General features: G+C 45.4%; 1 protein-coding gene across 1 annotated transcript in view; it reads left to right on the forward strand.

The window, feature by feature from the left end:
* Positions 1 to 11595, forward strand: part of LOC139535871 (amyloid protein-binding protein 2-like) — a 31027-nt gene that overhangs the window by 12089 nt on the left and 7343 nt on the right. Inside the window, exons 10-12 of the mRNA XM_071335747.1 lie at positions 10554 to 10639; positions 10914 to 11104; positions 11379 to 11544. Of these exons, the coding sequence (XP_071191848.1) occupies positions 10554 to 10639; positions 10914 to 11104; positions 11379 to 11544 (443 nt within the window). The remainder of the gene's footprint in view (positions 1 to 10553; positions 10640 to 10913; positions 11105 to 11378; positions 11545 to 11595) is intronic.

Here is an 11595-nt window from a genome sequence, read left to right on the forward strand (position 1 = left end):
AGTCTCTCACCGTTGCCGCCTGCCATAGACCACCCTCTGCCCCCAGCTGTGCTCTGGACACCATATGTGAACTGATTGCCCCCCATCTATCTTCAGAGCTCGTGCTGCTAGGCGACCTAAATTGGAACATGCTTAACACCCCAGCCATCCTACAATCTAAGCTTGATGCCCTCAATCTCACACAAATTATCAATGAACCTACTAGGTACCACCCCAAATCCGTAAACACGGGTACCCTCATAGATATCATCCTAACCAACTTGCCCTCCAAATACACCTCTGCTGTTTTCAACCAAGATCTCAGCGATCACTGCCTCATTGCCTGCATCCGTAATGGGTCAGCGGTCAAACAATCTCCACTCATCACTGTCAAACGCTCCCTGAAACACTTCAGCGAGCAGGCCTTTCTAATCGACCTGGCCGGGGTATCCTGGAAGGATATTGATCTCATCCCGTCAGTAGAGGATGCCTGGTTATAAAAAAAAAAAATGCCTTCCTCACCATCTTAAATAAGCATGCCCCATTCAAGAAATTTAGAACCAAGAACAGATATAGCCCTTGGTTCTCTCCAGATCTGACTGCCCTTAACCAACACAAAAACATCCTATGGCGTTCTGCATTAGCATCGAACAGCCCCCGTGATATGCAACTTTTCAGGGAAGCTAGAAACCAATATACACAGGCAGTTAGAAAAGCCAAGGCTAGCTTTTTCAAGCAGAAATTTGCTTCCTGCAACACAAACTCAAAAAAGTTCTGGGACACTGTAAAGTCCATGGAGAATAAGAACACCTCCTCCCAGCTTCCAACTGCACTGAAGATAGGAAACACTGTCACCACCGACAAATCCACTATAATTGAGAATTTCAAAAAGCATTTTTCTACGGCTGGCCATGCTTTCCACCTGGCTACCCCTACCCCGGTCAACAGCACTGCCCTCCCCTCAGCTACTCGCCCAAGCCTTCCCGATTTCTCTTTCTCCCAAATACAGTCAGCTGATGTCTGAAAGAGCTGCAAAATCTGGACCCTTACAAATCAGCCGGGCTAGATAATCTGGACCCTTTCTTTCTAAAACTATCTGCTGAAATTGTTGCCACCGCTATTACTAGCCTTTTCAACCTCTCTTTCGTGTCGTCTGAGATTCCCAAAGATTGGAAAGCAGCTGCGGTCATCCCCCTCTTCAAAGGGGGGGACACTCTTGACCCAAACAGCTACAGACCTATATCTATCCTACCCTGCCTTTCTAAGGTCTTCGAAAGCCAAGTCAACAAACAGATTACCGACCATTTCGAATCCCACCATACCTTCTCCGCTATGCAATCTGGTTTCAGAGCTGGTCATGGGTGCACCTCAGCCACGCTCAAGGTCATAAACGATATCTTAACCGCCATCGATAAGAAACAATATTGTGCAGCCGTATTCATTGACCTGGCCAAGGCTTTTGACTCTGTCAATCACCACATCCTCATCGGCAGACTCGACAGCCTTAGTTTCTCTAATGATTGCCTCGCCTGGTTCACCAACTACTTCTCTGATCGAGTTCAGTGTGTCAAATCGGAGGGTCTGTTGTCCGGGCCTCTGGCAGTCTCTATGGGGATGCCACAGGGTTCAATTCTTGGACCGACTCTCTTCTCTGTATACATCAATGATATCGCTCTTGCTGCTGGTGAGTCTCTGATCCACCTCTACGCAGACGACACTATTCTATACTTCTGGCCCTTCTTTTGACACCTTGTTAACAACCCTCCAGGCGAGCTTCAATGCCATACAACTCTCCTTCCGTGGCCTCCAATTGCTCTTAAATACAAGTAAAACTAAATGCATGCTCTTCAACCGATCGCTGCCTGCACCTGCCCGCCTGTCCAACATCACTACTCTGGACGGCTCTGACTTAGAATATGTGGACAACTACAAATACCTAGGTGTCTGGTTAGACTGTAAACTCTCCTTCCAGACTCACATCAAACATCTCCAATCCATAGTTAAATCTAGAATTGGCTTCCTATTCCGCAACAAAGCATCCTTCACTCATGCTGCCAAACATACCCTTGTAAAACTGACCATCCTACCAATCCTCGACTTCGGTGATGTCATTTACAAAATAGCCTCCAAAACCCTACTCAATAAATTGGATGCAGTCTATCACAGTGCCATCCGTTTTGTCACCAAAGCCCCATATACTACCCACCACTGCGACCTGTACACTCGTTGGCTGGCCCTCGCTTCATACTCGTCGCCAAACCCACTGGCTCCAGGTCATCTACAAGACCCTGCTAGGTAAAGTCCCCCCTTATCTCAGCTCGCTGGTCACCATAGCAGCACCTACCTGTAGCACGCGCTCCAGCAAGTATATCTCTCTGGTCACCCCCAAAACCAATTCTTCCTTTGGCCAATTCTTCCTTCCAGTTCTCTGCTGCCAATGACTGGAACGAACTACAAAAATCTCTGAAACTGGAAACACTTATCTCCCTCACTAGCTTTAAGCACCAGCTGTCAGAGCAGCTCATAGATTACTGCACCTGTACATAGCCCATCTATAATTTAGCCCAAACAACTACCTCTTTACCTACTGTATTTATTTATTTATTTTGCTCCTTTGCACCCCATTATTTCTATCTCTACTTTGCACATTCTTCCACTGCAAACCAACCATTCCAGTGTTTCTACTTGCTATATTGTATTTACTTCGCCTTTTTAAAATATTTTTTTTTATTTATATATATATTTTGTTTGCCTTCACCTCCCTTATCTCACCTCACTTGCTCACATTGTATATAGACTTATTTTTCACTGTATTATTGACTGTATGTTTGTTTTTCTCCATGTGTAACTATGTGTTGTTGTATGTGTCGAACTGCTTTGCTTTATCTTGGCCAGGTCGCAATTGTAAATGAGAACGTGTTCTCAACTTGCCTACCTGGTTAAATAAAGGTGAAATAAATAAAAATAAATAAATAAAAATAACACATCCTAGATCTGAATGAATGAAATATTCTTATTAAATACTTTTTTCTTTACATAGTTGAATGTGCTGACAACAAAATCACACAAAAATGATCAATGGAAATCAAATTTATCAACCCATGAAGGTCTGGATTTGGAGTCACACTCAAAATTAAAGTGGAAAACCACACTACAGGCTGATCCAACTTTGATGTAATGTCCTTAAAACAAGTCAAAATGAGGCTCAGTAGTGTGTGTGGCCTCCACGTGCCTGTATGACCTCCCTACAACGCCTGGGCATGCTCCTAATGAGGTGGCGGATGGTCTCCTGAGGGATCTCCTCCCAGACCTGGACTAAAGCATCCGCCAACTCCTGGACAGTCTGTGGTGCAACGTGGCGTTGGTGGATGGAGCGAGACATGATGTCCCAGATGTGCTCAATTGGATTCAGGTCTGGGGAACGGGCGAGCCAGTCCATAGCATCAATGCCTTCCTCTTGCAGGAACTGCTGACACACTCCAGCCACATGAGGTCTAGCATTGTCTTGCATTAGGAGGAACCCAGGGCCAACCGCACCAGCATATGGTCTCACAAGGGGTCTGAGGATCTCATCTCGGTACCTAATGGCAGTCAGACTACCTCTGGCGAGCACATGGAGGGCTGTGCGGCCCCCCCAAAGAAATGCCACCCCACACCATGACTGACCCACCGCCAAACCGGTCATGCTGGAGGATGTTGCAGGCAGCAGAACGTTCTCCACGGCGTCTCCAGACTCTGTCACGTCTGTCACGTGTGTGTGAACCTGCTTTCATCTGTGAAGAGCACAGGGCGCCAGTGGCGAATTTGCCAATCTTGGTGTTCTCTGGCAAATGCCAAACGTCCTGCACGGTGTTGGGCTGTAAGCACAACCCCCACCTGTGGACGTCGGGCCCTCATACCACCCTCATGGAGTCTGTTTCTGACTGTTTGAGCAGACACATGCACATTTGTGGCCTGCTGGAGGTCATTTTGCAGGGCTCTGGCAGTGCTCCTCCTTGCACAAAGGCGGAGGTAGCGGTCCTGCTGCTGGGTTGTTGCCCTCCTACGGCCTCCTCCACGTCTCCTGATGTACTGGCCTGTCTCCTGGTAGCGCCTCCATGCTCTGGACACTACGCTGACAGACACAGCAAACCTTCTTGCCACAGCTCGCATTGATGTGCCATCCTGGATGAGCTGCACTACCTGAGCCACTTGTGTGGGTTGTAGACTCCGTCTCATGCTACCACTAGAGTGAAAGCACCGCCAGCATTCAAAAGTGACCAAAACATCAGCCAGGAAGCATAGGAACTGAGAATTGGTCTGTGGTCACCACCTGCAGAACCACTCCTTTATTGGGGGTGTGTTGCTAATTGCCTATATTTTCCACCTGTTGTCTATTCCATTTGCACAACAGCATGTGAAATTTATTGTCAATCAGTGTTGCTTCCTAAGTGGACAGTTTGATTTCACAGAAGTGTGATTGACTTGGAGTTACATTGTGTTGTTTAAGTGTTCCCTTTATTTTTTGAGCAGTGTATATTGGTCATGGCTCCTGAGTGACGCACAATAGGATTTCCTTGCAGTTCTCCAGCTGTATCCACTGAAAGCACGTGAGGTTCAAGGCACGAGGGCAGTGGGCATGGGATGGGCCGCAGAGCCGTGCACAGGAGACGGACCTAGCCAATGGGGAAGGGAGGAGGGGGGTGGACCCCCACCACACTGGGTAGTACAGAGCAACACTTTTTTAAGGGGCATTGCACTAATAATGGCGCTGACTAGGGAAACGTTTCCGCTGTTCTAGCAGGTAACTGGACAATAGATTTGCATAGATGGAGGGTAGGGGGAGAATTCTATCGTCAAATTTATTTCTAAGTTAACTTAGAACCTAAGTATTAATATTATTATGTATCACATCCGTCCGTGATTGGGAGTCCCATAGGGCTGCGCACAAGTGTTTCTCTCCCTCTAAAAACTGAAAAATGTTTTGTCCTTTATTCAGATTACAATCGCTCACTATTGTTTTTTTGAAAACGAAATAACCTCCAAAATATCGTTATATATTATCAAGTTGACAGTCATATAGCGGGCACCTACATAAAGCTGAGTGACTCACTCATTCATGGCTTTAGATCAAAATAAATAAGTACCAACATTCTTTCTGATAGTCTTTTAATAAAGAAATGTTTTGGTTATCCTGACCTGGACAGCATGTACGATATTATAATAGCCCATTTATGTTATTAGCAGGCTATTAGCAGGACAATATACCTTTACCAACACCTCTCTGTATTTTGATACTTTGTGGATGGGGCCTTCAGAGTGGCACACTGCAAAATTCATTGCTACAGATGCAGGTTCGATACCCGTGCCGGCCACCACCGGGAGACCCACGAGGCGGCTTTTGGTTTTAATTTAGAATCCTTCAATCCTCAGTTTTTCTTGGAATAGAAACACCATAATATTAATCAAATGAATTAAGCAAATACCAGTCAAAGGTTTAGACACACCTACTCATTCCAGGGTTTTTCTATATTTTTTATATTTTCTACATTGTAGAATAATAGTGAATACATCACAACTAATGAAATAACACACATGGAATCAGTTAAGAACAAATTCTTATTTACAAGGACAGGCTACTCCTTCCTCTCCGTCGGGGAATTGAATCCCGGGCCCGCACGACTCGGGGACTCCCGACCGTCACGTTGTACAGCGCTATATTTTCCATAGAATTCTGCGGCACCACACAAGCTGTGCTGCAGTACGCTGCAACTTTTAAAGGACAAACCACCGTATCTACCCAGAGATTTTCCATCTGTATTTTTCGTAGCTGTCTACATACCACCACAGACTGATGCTGGCACTAAGACTGCACTCATTGAGCTGTATTCCGCCATAAGCAAACAGGAAAATGCTCACCCAGAGGCAGCGCTCCTAGAGGCCGGGGACTTTAATGCAGGGAAACTTAAATCGGTCTAAATTTCTATCAGTATGTTAAATATGCAACAAGAAGAAAAAAATCTCTAGACCACCTTTACTCCACACACAGAGACGCATACTAAGCTCGCCCTCCATTTGGCAAATCTGACCATAATTCTATCCTGATTCCTGCTTACAACCAAAAATGAATGCAGGATGCACCAGTGACTCGGTCAGATGAAGCAGATGCTAAGCTACAAGACTGTTTTGCTAGCACAGCCTGGAATATGTTCCGGAATTCCTCCAATGGCATTGAGGAGTACACCACATCAGTCATTGGCTTCATCAATAAGTGCATTGATGACGTTGTCCCCACAGTGACCGTACGTACATACCCCAACCAGAAGCCATGGATTACAGGCAACATCCACAACTGAGCTGAAGTCTAGAGCTACCGCTTTCAAGTAGCGGGACTCTAACCCGGAAGCTTATAAGAAATCCCACTGACGAACCATCAACCGGGCAAAGCGCCAATACAGGACTAAGATCGAATCGTACTACACCGGCTCTGACGCTCGTCGGATGTGGCAGAGCTTGCAAACCATTAGACTACAAAGGGAAGCACAGCCGAAAGCTGCCCAGTGACACAAGCCTATCAGGCGAGCTAAACTATTTCTATGCTCGCTTCAAGGCAAATATCACTGAAACCTGCATGAGAGCACCAGCTGTTCCGGAAGACTGTGATCATGCTCTCCGCAGCCAATGTGAGTAAGACCTTTAGACAGGTCAACATTCACAAGGCCGCAGGGCCAGATGAATTACCAGGACGTGTACTGCAAGCATGCGCTGACCAACTGGCATGTGTCTTCACTGACTTTTTCAACCTCTCCCTGTCCGAGTCTGTAATACCAACATGTTTTATGCTGACCACCATAGTCCCTGTGCACAAAAATACTAAGGTAACCTGCCTAAATGACTACCGACCCGTAGCACTCACATCTGTAGCCATGAAGTGCTTTGAAAGGCTGGTCATGGCTCACATCAACACCATTATCCAAGAAGCCCTAGACCCACTCCAATTTGCATACTGCCCTAACAGATCCACAGATGATGCAATCTCTATTGCACTGCCCTTTCCCACCTGGACAAAAGGAACACCTATGTGAGAATGCTATTCATTTACTACAGCTCAGCGTTCAACACCATAGTGCCCTCAAAGCTCATCAATAAGCTAAGGACCCTGGGACTAAACACCTCCCTCTGCAACTGGATCCTGGACTTCCTGACGGGCTGCCCCCCAGGTGGGAAGGGTAGGTAACAACACATCCGCCACGCTGATCCTCAACACAGGGACCCCTCGGGTGCGTGCTCAGTCCCCTCCTGTACTTCCTGTTCACTCATGACTGCACGGCGAGGCACGACTTCAACACCATCATTAAGTTTGCCGATGACACAACAGTGGTAGGCCTGATCACCGACAATGACGAGACAGCCTATAGGGAGGAGGTCAGAGACCTGGCCATGTGGTGCCAGGAAAACAACCTCTCAATGTGATCAAGACAAAGGAGATGATTGTGTACTACAGGAAAAAGAGGACCGAGCACGCACCCATTCTCATCGACGGGGCAGGTTGAGAGCTTCAAGTTCCTTGGTGTCCACCTCACCAACACACTAACATGGTCCAAGCACACCAAGACAGTCGGGAAGAGGGCACAACAAGACCTTTTCCCCCTCAGGAGACTGAAAAGATTTGGCATGGGTCCTCAGATCCTCAAAAGGTTCTACAGCTGCACCATTGAGAGCATCCTGACTGGTTGCATCACTGCCTGGTATGGCAACTGCTCGGGCCTCTGACCGCAAGGCACTACAGTGTGTAGTGCGTACGGCCCAGTACATCACTGGGGGAAAGCTTCCTGCCATCCAGGACTTCTATATCAGGCGGTGTCAGAGGAAGGCCCTAAAAATTGTCAAAGACTCTAGCCACCCTAGTCATAGACTGTTCTCTCTGCTACCACACGTCAAGAGGTACCGGAGCGCCAGGTCTAGGTCCAAGAGGCTTCTAAACAGCTTCTACCCCCAAGCTATAAGACTCCTGAACATTTAAACAAATGGCTACCCAGACCATTTGCGTTGCCCCCTCTCTTTTACACCACTGCTACTTTGTTATCATTTATGCATGGTCGCTTTAATAACTCTACCTACAAGTACATATTACCTCGACTAACCAGTGTCCCCGCATATTTACTCTGTATCGGTACCCCCCTGTAAATAGCCTCGCTATTATTTTACTACTGCCTTTTAATTAATTGTTACTTCTTATTCGTATTTATTTCTTTTTTTTAAACTGCATTGTTGGTTATCGGGTCGTAAGTAAGCATTTAATTTCACTGTGACTAATTAAAATTGTGACTAATGTGACTAATTAAAATTTGATTCTATTTTTTTTATTTGGCAAGATTCGCAAACTTAGGCATGACATGCCAGCAACAAATGCTGACACTACATATCCAAGTAGATCTGACCAAATTATGAAAGACAAGCATTGTAACTTTGAATTCTGTGAAGTTAGTGTGGAAGAGGTGAAAAAATGATTGTTGTCTATCAACAATGACAAGCCACCGGGGTCGGACAACTTGGATGGAAAATTACTGAGGATAATAGCGAATGATATTGCCACTCCTATTTGCCATATTTTCAATTTAAGCCTACTAGAATGTGTGTGCCCCCAGGCTTGGAGGGAAGCAAAAGTAATTCCGCTACCTAAGACTAGTGAAGTCCCCTTTACCAACCCTTAGTAAGCTTTTGTAAAAAATAGTGTTTGACCAGACAATGCTTTTACAGTAAACAAATTGATATCAAACTTTCAGCATGCATATAGAGAAGGACATTCAACAAGCACAGCACTTACACAAATGACTGATGATTGGCTGAGAGAAATTGATGATTAAAAGGTTGTGGGGTCTGTTTTGTTTGACTTCAGTGCAGCTTTTGACGTTATCAATCATTGTCTGTTGCTGGCAAAACGTATGTGTTATGGCTTTACACCCCCTGCTATATTGTGGATAAAGAGTTAAGCCAGAGTGTCTATGTATGCAGATGACTCAACACTATACATGTCAGCTACTACAGCGACTGCAATGACTAAAAGACTTAACAAAGAGTCGCAGTTAGTTTGAGTGGGTGGCAAGGAATAAGTTAGTCCTAAATATTTCTAAAACTAAAAGCATTGTATTTGGGACAAATCATTCACTAAACCCTTAAACCTCAACTAAATCTTGTAATAAATAATGTGGAAATAAAGCAATTTGAGGTGACTAAACTGCTTGGAGTTACCCTGGATTGTAAACTGTCATGGTCAAACATATTGATACCACAGTAGCTAAGATGGGGAGAAGGGTGTCCTTAATAAAGCGCTGTTCTGCATTCTTAACAGCACTATCAACAAGGCAGGTCCTACAGGCACTAGTTGTCACACCTGGACTATTGTTCAGTCGTGTTGTCAGGTGCCACAAAACAGGACTTAGGGAAATTGCAATTGGTTCAGAACAGGGCAGCACGGCTGGCCCTTGGATGTACACAGAGAGCTAATATTAATAATATGCACGTCAATCTCTCCTGGCTCAAAGTGGAGGAGATTGACTTCACCATTACTTGTATTTAAGAGGTTTTGACATGTTGAATGCACCGAGCTGTCAGTTTTAACTACTGGCGCACAGCTCGGACACCCATGCATACCCCACAAGACATGCCACGAGGTCTCTTCACAGTCCCCAAGTCCAGAACAGACTATGGAAGTCGCACCGTATTACATAGAGCCATGACTACATGGAACTCTATTCCACATCAAGTAACTCATGGAAGCAGTAAAGTTAGATTTAAAAAACAGATTATAAAAAACACCTTATGGAACAGCGGGGACTGTGAAGCAACACAAACATAGGCACAGAGACACACACACACGATAACATACGCACTATACATACACATGGATTTAGTACTGTAGATATGTGGTAGTGGTGGAGTAGGGGCCTGAGGGCACAGTATGTTGTGAAATCTGTGAATGTATTGTAATGTTTTTAAAATTGAATAAACTGCCTTAATTTTGCTGGATCCCAGGAAGAGTAGCTGCTGATTTGGCAGCAGCTAATGGGGATACATAATAAATACAAATTCCACAGGGCTCGGAAATATACCATATTTTAGTATATACACCAGTATTGATGCACGGACTGGTTTGGATTTTTACTTTACCTTGTATAACGGTATTTTAATGTTTGGTTTGTTAAGTGTGTAAATGCCACTCTGCCCCGTGTAATGTCCATTTTTATAGTTTATTATGTTTGCTTCTTGAGTTGTCTCTCTCCCTCCTTCCACACACACCGAGCCCCACCCCCATCATACCCTACTCATAAAGCATATTTAGAACTTTAATTATAAAAAAAATGTGAACAATATTGTGCTGATATTTAGGCCATGTCGCTCAGCCCTATGTCAACATCTCTTATGACCTTAAATTTAGACCAAGGTACTTGGTTTCTCTTCATGTTATGTACTCTTACTTGTATTTCAACCTCTGAAGTTCATGCAGGCCATGTTTGTGCTTTAGCTACTGATGTAACTGTGTCGCTGAGTTCAATCTGTTCCCCTGCTGTGCCCTCTGGGTATTTTGTGTACAGATTCCATGCAGAGCGGGCCATAGACATCATCACTCACATTCTCCCTGAGGATCATCTGCTGCTGGCCTCCTCCAAAAGAGTCAAAGGTAAAAACGGCTTTCACAACTATCTGTGTACTCCTGTTCCCCGGCCTCCGTGATGGGCACACGGATGTCTGTGAATCTCAAGGGTATCCAATACGTTCCACTGCGGTAGAGTAAATTAATGTAGAGGATTTGTTTTATCATGGAGGTGATGAGAGGTCTGTAATTTGGAGAATAAATAGATTGGATCAGTAGATATCTTTCATTTCCTAACTAACTTGTTCAGTTGACCATCTGACTCTGTCCTCTTTCTGACTGTGTTGTGCTATTCCCTCAGCTCTGATCCTGGAGGAGATTGCGATTGACTGCCACAACAAGGAGACAGAGGAGAGGCTGCTCCAGGATGCCCATGACCTCCACCTCTCCTCTCTCCAGCTGGCCAAGAAAGCCTTCGGGGAGTTCAATGTTCAGACAGCGAAGCACTATGGCAACCTGGGCCGCCTCTACCAGTCCATGAGGAAGTTCAAGGTCAGATCATCCCTCCCTTTCATCCAAGTGTCTGTAGAAAACATGCAGTGGTTGACATCTGACACACTGTCATCCTATGCTCTGTCTGGTAAACTTCCATCCAAATCTTCTCCACAGTGTTTACCAACCCTGTGATTTCACTTCGATACCAGGAAGTGAATCCTCTTTCTAAGGAGGCTTAAATGTCACAGGGGCTCTGGGGTTTTATGGTAGTTGAAAATGCAGACCCCAAGGCTGTGGGTGACTGAGGTCTCACTTACCCTGTTTGTTTCAGGAGGCAGAGGAGATGCACATCAAGGCCATCCAGATCAAGGAGCAGCTTCTGGGTCAGGAGGACTATGAGGTGGCTCTGTCTGTGGGCCACCTGGCCTCTCTCTACAACTACGACATGAACCAGTATGAAGATGCAGAGAGACTTTACCTGCGCTCCATTGCTATCGGTCAGTCTTCAGGCTAGATTGGGGTCTATTCTTCCCTTGTGTACTTTTCTT

The sequence above is a fragment of the Salvelinus alpinus genome, chromosome 1, assembly GCF_045679555.1.
Source record: "Salvelinus alpinus chromosome 1, SLU_Salpinus.1, whole genome shotgun sequence".
NCBI classification, from domain to species: Eukaryota; Metazoa; Chordata; class Actinopteri; order Salmoniformes; family Salmonidae; genus Salvelinus; species Salvelinus alpinus.